Source organism: Mixophyes fleayi, chromosome 1 (genome assembly GCF_038048845.1).
Source record: "Mixophyes fleayi isolate aMixFle1 chromosome 1, aMixFle1.hap1, whole genome shotgun sequence".
NCBI lineage: Eukaryota > Metazoa > Chordata > Amphibia > Anura > Limnodynastidae > Mixophyes > Mixophyes fleayi.
This window is the reverse complement of record NC_134402.1, coordinates 428,637,320-428,653,157: the sequence shown is the minus strand read 5'-3', so window position 1 is coordinate 428,653,157 and position 15,838 is coordinate 428,637,320. Positions and strand designations below refer to the sequence as shown.

The 15,838-nt window shown below is 37.2% G+C and overlaps 1 protein-coding gene across 1 annotated transcript in view; it reads right to left on the bottom strand.

Annotated features, from left to right (window-relative positions):
• Positions 1-1,198: 1,198 nt before the first annotated feature.
• PLCXD3 (phosphatidylinositol specific phospholipase C X domain containing 3) overlaps positions 1,199-15,838 on the bottom strand; it is a 74,201-nt gene continuing 59,561 nt past the window's right edge. Inside the window, exon 3 of the mRNA XM_075193721.1 lies at positions 1,199-1,766. Coding sequence (XP_075049822.1) covers positions 1,616-1,766 — 151 coding nt within the window. The 3' untranslated portion in view covers positions 1,199-1,615. The remainder of the gene's footprint in view (positions 1,767-15,838) is intronic.

Below are 15,838 nucleotides of genomic sequence, written 5' to 3'. Positions count from 1 at the left end.
ATAAACAGAAGACAGGCTAAACATTTGACATGGTGCAAATACGTCAATTTATAGACAAAACATATCAGAAACGTAATAGAAAAGTAGCTTACTTTAAAGCACACACTGCTAGCATACATTTAAAGGGACATACACAAAAACTATTTGCATCACATTAATTCCAGTCTGTTCTTGGTGTGAAACATAAAAACAGATTTCTTAGTCTATTACACAGCTATATTTTTTTTTACATAAGACATAAGTGCACACCACCTTATAATCAATCTTTCCAGAGTTAAGAAAGACGAAAAAAAATGTATTATTTGGATAAGATTTTTTTTTTTGCATTGAAGGGCTTTTTTTTAAGCAATCCTGTGAGAATTGCAAATCTATTACAAAAAAAACCCATAATTCTTTGATTAGCATGCCAAGATGAATGCATACTCTTGGTAGCAATGAGCGGGTGAAACAGTACAGTTTGAACACAAAGAAGGAAATGTATCTGTTGGGGGTTTTGAAACAGCCACAAACCGTTTTCGATTTTCACCTCCAAACCGCCAGATGCATTATGCAACAGTCTAGAGGGTCAAAACTCAAATTGCCGGGGATGTGTTCCAAACGCATTATACTTAAAACGCCGGCAGCTTAGTCAAGATTGCAAGAATGTAAATCGATGAAAAGCTGCAATTTTATAAAACTGCCGTTCCACACATTTCCTCAAAACTTGTTTAAAATGAATGAGTATGTAGAAATAGCAGATACTTAAGCGAGGTCAACATAAACCTGAGCTTAGGCATTCACTTAGTTTGCCTACTGTAAATCCTGCCTCACCAGCATGTAGCTAATCAGCTCAATTAATCTTAATTAACCCAACAAACAATTTTTTTTAGCCGTATTCATAACAAATCCAATCGTTTTCAAAAGACTGGTTGACCTGCCTCCATTAGAATTCAGTGGATTTTGTCATAATAAATCTAAACTTTAAAAGATAAACAAAAACACGATTTACATTACCGCAACCAAAGGTACAAAAAGTACTTCTTCAACATTAACAGGTCTGCCTAGTCTATAAAACATTATCAGAAGATTAAGGACAAGATTTACTAAGCTGCGGGTTTGAAAAAGTAGGGATGTTGCCTATAGCAACCAATCAGATTCTAGCTTTCATTTATTTAGTACATTCTACAAAATGACACCTGCAATCTGATTGGTTGCTATAGGTAACATTTCCACTTTTTCAAACCCGCAGCTTAGTAAATCTAGCCCTAAGAGTGCATGTGTCAACCTAATTTGTTTTAAATAAAGTTTAAAAAAAAATTGTAATTCATATTTTATGACGATTGTATGCTTTGGTTTAAAATATAAAATTTCTTCAAACAATATAAATAAAAATGCCCCTCACTTCTTTGATGTTAATAATATATTCCCATATTCCGGTATTAATTGAAACCTTATTTTTTTTTTCCGACATTGGAATTGAAACGTTTGACTATCCTCGCTTGCCTTCTAGTGACAGGACCCACGCAACTTGGAGATTGAGAATGTGATGGGAAGAGTTCTGTGTTTTACAATAAAACATTGCTAAGACAATTACACTGCAGCATTTCATGTTCCCAGCAAGGTGTTTCTTGCATTATCAAGTAGTGCTGTCTTCATCCAACAGGTAGTTCAGCTTGACGACAGTACTGATAAAGTCCCCTAACTCTACAAAATCTGCGGTAATGATATTGATTCCACTCTCACCCGGCTTCTGTGTCCTTACCCACTGCATCATGGAGGGGAGGGCTCTACAGAGGAACAAAAGCAAAAAACATTTATTGATGTACTTCAAATAGTATTATGTAACAAATTGATGTAACGGCAAAAACCACTAGAGCAAATATATGTATTGTTTATGAATAATAAATGCTTGTTTGCAAATGGTTTCTTATACAACTACTATTTATGGTAATAATGTAATTTAATATATTTGTCAGGAAGCTCCATACACAAAAATTCATGGACCAACCCCCACTTCTCCTCCTAAAAAATAGAAACGGGGCTTGATTTTAAGTTTAACATTTGACAGTTTATGTGGCATAATTGTACAAATTTGTACTGCACATACCCACAAAGGGCCACACATGAGCCAATTCAGACTTGCGCATATCTGGCACATGAGTTTCCTTACAACTGGAGAGGGGGAACGGGCGAGGGAAGAGGCGTGCAAGCACAGTCTGAGCACAGTGTGGGCGTGCTCACACAAATGCGACTAATGCAGACCTGCAGAGACACGCATGTACGTCTGTTAGGAGATGTTTTGCACCTTCCACAGGGCTGCAAGACTGGCTAATGATGACGAGTGGCTGTAAACCAGACGCATATGCTACCAATGCAGAGCTGGCGCTCTCGATGTGTGTGTATGGCTCTACATAAAGGTGGAGATACACTAATATAGGTGGAGAGACTAATATAGACTAATATAGGTGGAGATACGCCATTATAGTTTGAGACACGCTAATATAGGTGGAGATACGCTAATATAGCTGGAGATACGCAAATATAGGTGGAGATACGCTAATATAGGTGGAGAGACTAATATAGGTGGAGAGACGCCATTATAGTTTGAGACATGCTAATATAGGTGGAGATATGCTAATATAGCTGGAGATACGCTAATATAGGTGGAGATACGCTAATATAGGTGGAGATACACAAATATAGTTGGAGATACACTAAAATAGGTGGAGATATTCTATTTTTTGCATGATCTTTTTTAATAAGTAATTTGCCCACATACTCCAAAAAACATACTGGTAGGTTAATTGACTGCTATTAAATTGATCTTAGCCTCTCTCAATCTGTGTGTGTGTATGTTAGATAATTTAGACTGTGAGTTCCAATGGGTCAGGGACTGATGTTAGTGAGTTCTCTGTACAGTGCTGCGGAATTAGTGGTGCTATATAGATTGCTGATGATGATGCCAATTATAGTGTCTGGGAGAGGTTTTTGCCCCTTATATACATTTTGACTATCACAGATCTATATCAAAACAATGATTACAATGGTGACTTAAATCTAATAGACTGCATACACCCTGATGTTTACATATATATATATATATATATATATATATATAATGGCACAAGAAAAATATATAAATGGCGCCAGTACCAACACTATGAGGCCCTTTGCTTTTTTATTGTTTAATATATATGTATATATATATATATATATATATATATATATATATATATATATATACATATACATATATATATGCTATTATACACATTTTTATATATTTTATAAATATTTCTTATTTGTAAATATTTTTAAATCTTGTATCTTCGTTTTGAGACTGTATTACTTTTCATGAAAACTGTAAGCATATAATGAAATAAACCCAACAGAACATGTGTTTGGTATATCTTTGTAAAGCTAAACAGAGGGAGGGCACTGAGCAGGGGTGGGGTCAGGGGGGCATCTGCCCCCGGAGCCGGTCCCTTAGTGGGCTACCTTTGGCTGAGTCACTGGGCCACCTGCATTTTTTTCTCATTTAAAATGGGACAGTGGCAGGGTAAGATTCTAATCCTTTTTAGCGTTTTATTGCGGCCATATGACTCCCAATGCTACTATCACCTCTTCCCAACAGAGCTATAATCGTTTACACAATTTCAGTGTGATATATTTGCTGGATGTTACTAATACCTTCTGAATTTGTTCTTACATTGCACTTCTAATTTTTTTTCGTTCTTATAATTATTGTATATAGAAGCTGCATTTATATTTATACATTTCACAGAGAGTGCTCACTATTTTATCTATAATCTTCCTAATAGGTTGCTTGAGTCGAGTGTTGCCCCCCCGGGCTAAAATTTGCCAGCCTTCCCCTGTGCTGAGCATTATAGCCCCTCTTCTAACTGGGGACTGACTCTTTGGCTGCTCAATAGCCTCGGCTGAAAAACAGGTTGCTTGACATTATGGAGTGGGCTGTGAGTGGGAGGACAGATGAAAAGTGTCAATCTCATTGTGACTTCTCATTGGTCCTCCACACCCTCCAACCACAGTCACGGTGAATAACCACCATCCTAACTATATACTATATATTCTATAAGTCACTCCTCAGACCCAACAGGAAATAGTACCGGTATCATGGTGCAGGAAGACATGCTCACCACAATATTCAATTTATGTATCCTCATGTTATCATAAAAACACAGAGTTATGCCGTGGTACAATAGAGTACACACTTGTTCTTGCCTTCTGGCTAATAGTTGCCAGTTCCCCCCATAACACTAGTCAATCACAGAGAATGGCAGCTGGAGCAAAAAGCAGGGTCTGAGAGTCAACGCTAAGCCCTGGGCACCCATCAGTTCAGACATACTATCTTAATGTACCTCCCAACATTTAGAAATTTTGAAATCGGGACAAAACAAGCCCAGGCCATTATGCCCAATCTCGCGCACAAATTGACAAATTTGGACAAAACTTCATCCACTTTCCTGTTAAGCCATGTGCCTCCTGCGGTCCACAAATCGGGATGTCCCTCCAAAATCGGGACCATTGGGAGGTATGTCTTAACATAGGATGAGACTTTGAGCAGTTTAAAGACACTGGGCCTGATTCATTAAGGAACTTAAATTAAGAAGTTTCTTATTTAAGTCTCCTGGACAAAACCATGTTACAATGCAAAGGGTGAAAATTAGTTTTCTGTTTTGCGCATAAGTTAAATACTGACTGTTTTTTCATGTAGCACACAAATACTTGATAACTTATTTGTACACTGAAATTTAAAGTTGATATTTGTGTGCTACATGAAAAAACAGTCAGTATTTAACTAATGTGCAAAACAGAAAACTAATTTGCACCCCTTGCATTGTAACATGGTTTTGTCCAGGAGACTTAAATAAGAAACTTCTATATTTAAGTTCCTTAATGAATCAGGCCCAGTGTCTGAATAGCAAACACAAAATGATTTGCTGGAGAACCCTTTGAATCCTCAGGACCTTGTATTGGATATACCTTCGGTATTGTGAAAGGTGTCACTGGTGTTAGGTGGATGTGAAGCTCTAATGTCTAATGGAAGCTCGAAAGCCGAACTTTGATTTGCGGCATTGACGCATTAGCAGTTGCGCATATAGGACGTTATACATCCTGCCCCACTTTGGGTCCACTAGACCACCGGGGATAAGCAGGAGGCTGAGTGTAGCCCTTTGTGACGCTGACCAATCACTATATTTCCTTGATCACCAGGCACCCGGAATGTAAGGTTGACTTGACAAGAAAACTACTTAAGAAAAAAAATTCCACGGACAGCTCTGCATGAAACAGAACGCTCTAAATGAAAATCAGAAATGAGGAGTTTAGTATTTTCCATCATACTTACACAGTGGTTGAGCTCTGTATTTTAATATGCATGCAGATTACTTATTAGAGAATTTGCTCACATCTCTGATAAACTGTCCCTTAAGCATCGGATGAAATTAATTCATCAGGAAGATTTGCTGCATGCATAAAAAGTTATGTAACATTTAGTAGCTTCAAATGAAATTATCATAAATAATGAGAAAACGCCCTACAGGTAAATTGTCTTAGTTATTTCATATATTGCTTCAAGACACCATCACGCTGAGGCTTCTTACGCAAAATTCAGAGCAAATATTCAAAGAAATTAGCTACCGACATTTCAAATGACTTAATCACCCATGGTTGGACATTAATGCATATAAAATACTGTATTATTTAGCTAAATAATGTATAGTACATAAAATAACTAACGGGCCTATTTATTAAACATGGAAAAGTCTTATCTCTGGTGAAAACTGAATTTTCCCTCAAAGATGGGGCTTCTTACTTTCTATTAAAGGCTACTGCTGTGATATCGCTACTGGCTGGTTCTCTACCACGGAAGCTTCTTCATGTAAATCATGGGGAAGTCTATATAAAAAGACAGCAGCAGTACTTTATTTAAATTAAGCATTTTTTTCCAAAGGTAAATATTAATAAATGATTACTTATTTTCATTTCCACTGCACATGCTTGAGTTGACTATACAGGCAACTGCATATGCCCCAAGAATGATCCAGCGAAGTGGTAAGTAAAGTCTTACCAGTCACGGCAGAATCACTGGGCAGGAGAGAATTAATCAGCTACTCCGGCGATATTTTACTATTAATTGCGGCAATGGCTGATTTTCAATCACTGCAATAACATTAATAGGGTCCCAAGTGTTTATACCAGAGCCGCATTAACAGGACACCCTGGTACCCCCATTCGGCTTGGTGTATTATAATTATTATAAGTCACAATTTACCAATGAAATCATTACTCGGCTGCCTTGCCGATATAGCCTTATCATTTGGTCAGCCAGTCTGGTTCCGCCTGCGCATTTGAGAAGTAGTTCATACATGTGGAATGGAAGTGGAAGCCGTGGGAGGTGGGGAATGGAGAATACTTAGGAAGATATAAATAATATCTTCGTATTTCCCGCTGGTACCATCCAATATCGCCATCCTGAGATGGTGATAGCGATATGAGGATTGCGGCAGCACATGTATCGCTGCATTCCTTCTTAAATAGACTTCAAGATTTTGCCGGGAGAAACCCAACTAAACTCTTAGCCAGAGGGGGCTACCGCCGGCTCTGACCCCTTGATGAAGAGCTAACTCTGACAAAATGGCCCTATGATGATGTAGTCAACCCCCTGTCCCGATGTTACTCAAATTTTTAGAGGTATGACTAAACACTTTAGGCGTCTTGCTATTGTTAAGACTAAAATAGAAGCAAGCAAACAACTCCACTCCAAAAAAACATATACTAAATAGGGAAGACTAGATGGACTTGTAGGTTCTTTTCTGACGTCAAATTCTAAATTTCCATCTTTCCTACAAGCAATACATTATATTTGCAAATCAGACCCAAACGACACAAACAAAACACTAGTAATGCTTATTATACAAAACATTTCTGATGTAGATAAAACAATGTTGTTTGTGCTTCTTGTAAATAGATTAGAAAACCACTCTGCTCTCAGAGCTGCAGCGCTCTGGAAAGCGAAGATGCCAAAAGAGGCTTTTTCGAGCCAATTCCGAAAGCATAAAATACTGTGGAGAATGGAATTACAGATGCCTGAAGCCACACAGCCCCACGAGAGCACCGCTAAATACATTTAATCCAACGTTTTACAAACTCAATTGAAACTTACTGGTTTCTTCTCTGCGTGATACACCTTAGTCATTTTCTTGGATATTGATTGAAAATTTTATGGACAAAAAAAGAACCTCCTAAAGTTTTATTTGCCCGTCAAATCAGAATGTATCACCAATCAAATCTTATTGAGAGTTTTCTGACTCCGCTGGGGTCAAAATTCAATGGAGAGACTGGAACTCTGATTGTGTGTTACTTTATTAAATCTCTTTTAGTGCGCTTCTTGTTCTGCGTGAGTTTGTTTAGTACATGTCTGATAGTGCGCTTCTTGTTCTGCGTGAGTTTATTTAGTACAAGTCTGATAGTGCACTTCTTGTTCTGCGCGAGTTTATTTAGCACATGTCTGATAGCGTGCTTCTTGTTCTGTGAGAGTTTATTTAGTACATGTCTGATAGCGCGCTTCTTGTTCTGCGTGAGTTTATTTAGTGCATGTCTGATAGTGCGCTTCTTGTTCTGTGTGAGTTTATTTAGTACATGTCTGATAGTGCACTTCTTGTTCTGTGTGAGTTTCTTTAGTGCATGTCTGATAGTGCGCTTCTTGTTCTGCGCGAGTTTCTTTAGTACATGTCTGATAGTGCGCTTCTTGTTCTGTGTGAGTTTCTTTAGTACATGTCTGATAGTGCACTTCTTGTTCTGTGCGAGTTTATTTAGTACATGTCTGATAGTGCGCTTCTTGTTCTGTGTGAGTTTATTTAGTACATGTCTGATAGTGCGCTTCTAGTTCTGTGTGAGTTTCTTTAGTACATGTCTGATAGTGCGCTTCTTGTTCTGTGTGAGTTTATTTAGTACATGTCTGATAGTGCACTTCTTGTTCTGTGTGAGTTTATTTAGTACATGTCTGATAGTGCACTTCTTGTTCTGCGTGAGTTTATTTAGTACATGTCTGATAGCGTGCTTCTTGTTCTGTGTGAGTTTATTTAGTACATGTCTGATAGTGCGCTTCTTGTTTTGCACGAGTTTATTTAGTACATGTCTGATAGTGTGCTTCTTGTTCTGTGTGAGTTTATTTAGTACATGTCGGATAGTGCACTTCTTGTTCTGCGTGAGTTTATTTAGTACATGTCTGATAGTGCGCTTCTTGTTCTGCGTGAGTTTATTTAGTACATGTCTGATAGTGCGCTTCTTGTTCTGTGTGAGTTTCTTTAGTACATGTCTGATAGTGCGCTTCTTGTTCTGTGTGAGTTTCTTTAGTACATGTCTGATAGTGCGCTTCTTGTTCTGTGTGAGTTTCTTTAGTACATGTCTGATAGTGCGCTTCTTGTTCTGCACGAGTTTCTTTAGTGCATGTCTGATAGCGTACTTCTTGTTCTGAGCGAGTTTATTTAGTACATGTCTGATAGCGCGCTTCTTGTTCTGTGTGAGTTTATTTAGTACATGTCTGATAGTGCGCTTCTTGTTCTGTGTGAGTTTATTTAGTACATGTCTGATAGTGCGCTTCTTGTTCTGAGCGAGTTTATTTAGTACATGTCTGATAGTGCGCTTCTTGTTCTGTGTGAGTTTATTTAGTACATGTCTGATAGTGCGCTTCTTGTTCTGTGTGAATTTATTTAGTACATGTTTGATAGTGCGCTTCTTGTTTTGCACGAGTTTATTTAGTACATGTCCGATAGTGTGCTTCTTGTTCTGAGCGAGTTTATTAAGTACATGTCCGATAGCGAGCTTCTTGTTTTGCACGAGTTTATTTAGTACATGTCTGATAGTGTGCTTCTTGTTCTGTGTGAATTTATTTAGTACATGTTTGATAGTGCGCTTCTTGTTTTGCACGAGTTTATTTAGTACATGTCCGATAGTGTGCTTCTTGTTCTGAGCGAGTTTATTTAGTACATGTCTGATAGCGAACTTCTTGTTCTGTGCCAGTTGAACGACTAAGCACATCTGCAAGAAATGTGTTGCCCTCCTGCATATTTTGTGGTTTGTAAATTACCCTGACTGTACTAGAGATTTGGGATGTGGCTTCAGTTGTCTGAAGAGGATTGGGCAGATAATGTTCTATTACTTTTTAACAAAGCTTGAGTAGAATGTCGGCTTAAAAGTGAACTATTATTTTTATCTTCATAATTCATATTATAAATCAGGGGCGGCCTGGGCCGGGGAGCAGGGGGGCATGTGCCCCTGGACCGGTCCCATAGGGGTGAAGTCCCTCATAAGGGCGCAATATGGAGAAGCTCTATCAGATAGCATCTTACATAGAATTAGAGATGGTCACTGAACCCTGTGTTTTGGTTTTGGTTTTGGATCTGGATTAACTTTGTGTTTTGGTTTTGGCAAAACCGCCCTTGCGTGTTTTGTTTTTGGATCCCGATTATTTTTCTAAAATCCCTATTTTTTTCTGCTACAATCACATAATTTGGCTCTTTTTTATCCCTACATTATTATTAACCTCAATAACATTAATTTTCAATAATTTCCAGTAAATTTTTGTCAAGTGACAAGAACACTGCTACCCCTCCTGTTTCTGTGTGAGTAATGGCACTGAGCAATGTCACTGGAGTCTGGAGAGTGGCAAGAACACTGCTACCCATGTTTCTTTTAGAGTTGTCTGTTTCTATAATTTATTGGGGAAATTTTTGGAGTTCACCCCTTATAGACCCACATTGGCAGCTGTACATACTCTATATCTCAGAGCAGCACTGTTGTCCCTATATTTTTCTATCTATACCCATGTTTCGGTGTGAGCAATGGCACTGAGCAATGTCACTGGAGATTGGAGAGTGACAAGAACACTCCTACCCCTGTTTCTGTGTAAGCAATGGCGCTGGATCTCCTGGGGAGAGAGGTACTTATGGAATTCAAAACCTGCAAGATCCAGCAATGCAACAATGACGTTTTGCCTCGATTCAGATCCGAGGACGTGCAAAAGTAACAAGCCAACTCGCGAGCCTGCTTGGATCCCCTAAGTTCGGGTGGCCTCTGTTTTCAGAAAACCCGATCCTGAGCATCTCTACATAGAATATGTTCTGGAACCTAAAACACATTGTATATATTGGAGCTATAGCCTGAAAACTAGATAAAAGCATATACCACCAGTAAAGTCAGTATCTGACATTACATATATATAATAGGCTGAAGTATATATTTGACATAATGAACTTGAAATACTGGGTTATATACTTAACTAAACATGCCCATCATCTTCTCATTCATTCCTCTGTAGCAGGTTAGGTGCTACTCTAACTAAACAGACAGTGATTGACAGTCTTTCCAACTTGCTTAGCAGAAATATGTAGTGTGTGGGTTGGTGGACTCATACAGTGATGTCACAGCATCTCAACCACCTGCAAACTTAGCTGTTTCACCTGCATTAGATCTCATTAGGACACTGTACTAATTATGTAAGAGAGACATTAGCTTTCTGTGGTAGAATGGGCAGGTAATAATCCACCTTTTAACATTGTTGCATTGGAATGTCAGGGTTACACTGAACCTTTTCAGCTCATATCTAAAATTATAATCATGGGTTTTAGTGATCCTTTAAATCTGAATCCCTGTGGGTACACAGTAGGTACACTAGATACTGGCTTGTTTATGTAGTCACTGCCATGCATCTGCCAAGCTCCCACTGTCTCACTGTACTTACTACCTTACATACACACTGCCACGCATGCAATCTGCTAGATATCCCAAGCAATGCCGAGATCTCAATAATTAGGGTTTGACTTTAATTCTAAGACAATTCCTGATTGTGGCATATACTGTCTGCAAGAATCACTTTACACGTTAACCAACAAATAGTAAGTGCAGCCTACTGCGCCACCTAGTGTTACACAATAATATGGCATTCCACAAGAGCATTCACAAAGCAACATGTTTGAGATTGTAGATATTGGCGGGTCTGTGGGTGTACTCTACTTCTATTATTTACTTTAGTGTCCTCTGTGTGGTGTAATTCTTGTTGTAAAAATGCATCAAAATGAATGTATGTTTTTTGGAACGGGATGTGGGAGATGCATCAACATTTGAATTGGAATGTCACATGGCTTCAGGGAACTGGCTGCAACATGCAATTAACAAAACAGCTATATATATAGTGGATAGAAAAATGTTTGCCCATTTTCATATTATATTTAATATTTATTTTTATTTAATGAACACCGAAGAGATGAGAATGATTTGTTTGTACACATATTATTTACACAAGTTTATACATATATTAATATCACTTGTTTATTATATGGTGGTGATAATAAACTCTGCTATTTATGTTTTAAGCTGAAAAAAAAAGAATTGGTATGTTTTTTGCATGCAAACATAATTACCTGTAACATTATTGAATACATTTTTTTAAGTTATTGTGATCACTTTACTGACTGCATTATATGAGAGAATGAGGCACTGATTATGTTTACAATGACTGTAGAATGTGCAGCCTTTTCATTTTCTGAAGCTTGATCATGTGGCTATTTGTAATTACTTCTAATTACTTCTTATATCTTGCTTTTACAATACAGTGCAAGGCCAGCCTCTCATCCCAAGTTAAAGCTTCAGGTCCAATATAACCACACATAACCTAATTGGCAATCTGAATTGTAGCATGTATGGCCCATTTAGTATCAGCTGAATTGCCCAATCATTTGATTTAAGTCAGTTTAGGCAATCAGAAGTGAAATAATACAACAGAAACATCTTAGGGCGGGGTTGTCCAACTGATGTGCCATTTGCTGCCCTCAACAGCACTTAAAGATAGTGTCACACAAGCTATTCATCTGCTAGGGTTTTTAAACAAAACCAATATTGTATTAATACTGCTCTTTACCAGCAATTGTAGTCAATGTAGTCTCACACAAATAATGTTGTATCCCATAAACACTGCACACAGCATTTATTCAGGATATAAGCGTTTGTGCAGCATTTAATCTGAATTTCCATTCATAACTACTGGCTGGTAAAAGGAAGAATTCATGTCGCGTCTGACTTTATAACTGCTGAAGGTCAAATTTCTCAGCTGACAGTACCAAGTAATGGGACACAGTCGCTTTGTGCACCAATGATTTCATTGCCAAGAAAATGCAGCACTGATTCTCTACAGACACATAGTATTGAATAGGATTTGGGTTTCTTAATGTCGTCAGCAAGAACAACGTTTACAGCTGTATCTATAAGAAATTAAGAGCGAGGGTTGCGATTCTGACAGCGCCTGCGGAGGAGCCCGACAAGATTGGCGACCAAAGGAAGCCGAGTTTTGCACCTCTTGGGCAGATGGCCCAGAAATTAGCAGACTGCTATGTAACACTTGTTATGTATACCTGATGCGATTTGCATTATCTGATCTCATATTTGCTGGATGGCAAAATTAACTGGAAGAAAAATACAGCAATGCAGAACATTATTTTTGTGCAAATGAACCTATTTGTCCTTGGCGCGCCATCAGTATTGAATAGCATTTTACCATTGTATTTGCTGGCATTTTCTGCATTCATAAAATACCCTGCACTGTGATTGTATAAGGAAATATTTGTGGGAAAGCAAAAGACAACACTTTTGGATGCCAGTTATTCTTAGTAGTCTTGACAACTATCTGAATCGTGGTCTCATTGATTGAAAGAAGCAGCTAATTTTACTTTTGGTGAGTTTAAATGTTTTTCTCAAACCCATCCTTGTCTGGAACACAGGTTTATGTTACAGTGGGGTTATCGGTGGGGAAGTGGGGAGTAGTTTTATTGAAAAGGGTTTGCCCAAAGTGGAATAAGCAGTCCTCAACCACCAGTGACATTACTCGTATTGAGTCTGTGTTCCATTATGAAACGTTTAACAAAATCAATAAAAGCAAAACACACCCAGATTTAAGAATCTCATATAAATATCTTATGTACAGTTAAATATAAGTTAATTTCCAGACCTACTTTCTTTAAAGCTTCCACTGTATGTTAAGATCTGATCATCTGACCTGCTCAGCGAGCCACTGGATCTGTGCTGAATATGACCACACATGAATGGGCTGTAATCCAGTGATGTGCGTAATTTCAGTATGTGGCATCCGCGCAGTGTGGCCGACCAGTGACCACACACATACAGATTATGGTTATTAAAATTCATGTGCAAAGTTGCAAAAGTGCAGCCTTTAACACAAATAGAGCTTGGTAACATCTTGCGCCTATTGTGGCATGAATGGCTTAGCATCAAGGTGGAGGCAAATGTGACGTTGCAAAACTTTGCTCCTTCTAACGGGAGATCCTGATTGGTTTAAGGGCTTGCTGGGTAAATGCGAACTCAGAACTCATATTAGTCCCACATCCAAAAACTGAGATTTTGTGTTGCAGGTTAAGATATCATCATCATCATCAACAACATTTATTTATATAGCGCCAGCAAATTCCGTAGTGCTTTACAATTGGGAACAAACATTAATAAGACAATACTGGGTAATACATACAGACAGAGAGGTAAGAGAACCCTGCTCGCAAGCTTACAATCTATAGATATTTAAATAAACGTCAACGCATCTGAAGCACGCACTTAGAGTAATATTTACACCAGCCAGTTGCATTTTATACAAGACCTTTGAGCTGCATAAATACCAATGTAATAATATTATACAAGATAGTTCCGATGTCCCCTCACTTTCATGACTTATTGAAATCTAAATGAGGCTTGAACATGTAAGAGAAAAATGTAGAAGTTGTAATTAATGAAGGTGAGTAACTTATAAATAAATCTAACGCTCACTTAATATTCATACATTGAATCAATCAAAAACCTCTAAACTTCTTTTAAAAAGAAAAATAAATAAATATATATATATATATATATATATATATATATATATATATATATATATATATATTTAATATAACATACAATACTAAACCAATGCCAAGAAAACCAAAACAAACAAAAAGAGGCGCTTTTTTATATTATATTATTGACTACCAACCAGCTTATAATTAAAAACACATATTTTATTATTCTTATTCTAATTTAAAATCACCAAAATTAATCATAAAAAATATAGCCACATAAAAACCATATAAAAGCATAAAAATATATTATTCCACCTTGTTAAAGAAATAATGTTTTCCTGTTTAGGAGTAAAAATCCATATATTCAACACTGGGGTTGCACTCCCCAGTTAAATATCTCTTACATTACACAAAGAATGTGTCATTTGAGTAAAATACTGATTGTATAAATCCACAAGTAAATCTCCCAAAAAGTTCTGGCTGTGGAGTATAATGAAATATTGAGTCACTTATTTCAACAGTTTATTTGGGGCTTTTAAATCCTGCTCATCCAAACCTAAACCATATCAAGCCTTCATCCTTGAAGGAACAGTCTGTCATATCAATCTTCTAATACAACAGAGGAGAAGTTTATGACTGTTGTATTAGAAGATTGAAATCTGGATCTCTATATAAGCTGGAAAACCTGCAATATCATCTGTTTTAACTTTTTAAACCACAGGGTTGTGTGAGTATAATCAGCTGCTGCCCGGAGGGCAAACTGTCACATACAAGTTGGTAATTTGGACAAGGCACCAAAAAAATGGTGCAAGAAAACCTGCATAATTATCCGTGCAAACCTTGGAAATCACAGGGACTTGTTAACTAATATAAGCTGATACCTGAAAGGTAAATTGATATACACAAACCAGTAATTCGAGCAAGTTATTTGTGAAACAACAAGTGTCACAGAAGGCTGCGGGTGACAGCTGCAGCTCTCTGTTGATATCACAGACTGTTCCATCAAGGAAGAAGGCTAGTTTGAAAAGTAATACTATTGATATGGTTTAGGTTTGGATGAGCAGGATTTAAAAGCCCAAAATAAACTGTTGAAATAAGTGACTCAATATTTCATTATACTCCACAGCCGGAACTTTTTGGGAGATTTACTTGTGGATTTATACAATCAGTATTTTGTCTCAAAAGTCACATTCTTTGTGTAATGTAAGAGATATTTAACTGGGGAGTGCACCCCCAGTGTTGAATATACGGATTTTGACTCCTAAACAGGAATACATTATTTCTTTAACAATGTGGTATTATAATATATTTTTATGTTTCTATATGGTTTTTATGTGGCTATATTTTTTTATGATTAATTTTGATGATTTTATATTAGAATAAAAATAATAAAGTATGTGTTTTTAATTATAAGCTGGTTGGTGGTCAATAATATAATATAAAAAAGCACCTCTTTTTCTTTTTGTTTGTTTTACATTTGTAAAATGCCTGCTGGTATGTTATTACAGATATGTGTCTCTTTTTCTGATTAAATGCATTATTTTAACTTATTACTGTGATTAAAGGTAATGTGCAGCCTGTATGAAAGTTAAAGGGGCAGCAATGCGAACCGTGAAGGTTATCACTTTGCCTATCACTGATGTATACTCTAGGTAGAGAAAAGGGCACATTTGGGCAAAATGAGAATGACCATCTCATCGTTTTTCCAGCCAGAAAGTAATTTGATTGTGGTCGCAGGAATTCCATACCAATATGGATACGTACTGGTACTCTGGGCACTTGATAAAGGGGACCTAAGTCATTATGTACCATGAGGATGCATACACTTCAGTGGCAAATCACATTGGCATTTGCAGAGTTAATCTACTTTATTTCTTTTTGTCTCTTTTTCTCTTAGATTATAAAATCGTTTGGACCTTTACAATCAACATGATAAAATCAATTTAGGCAATCTGTCTGTAACACAATCCCATATTGTACAGAGCTGTGCAATA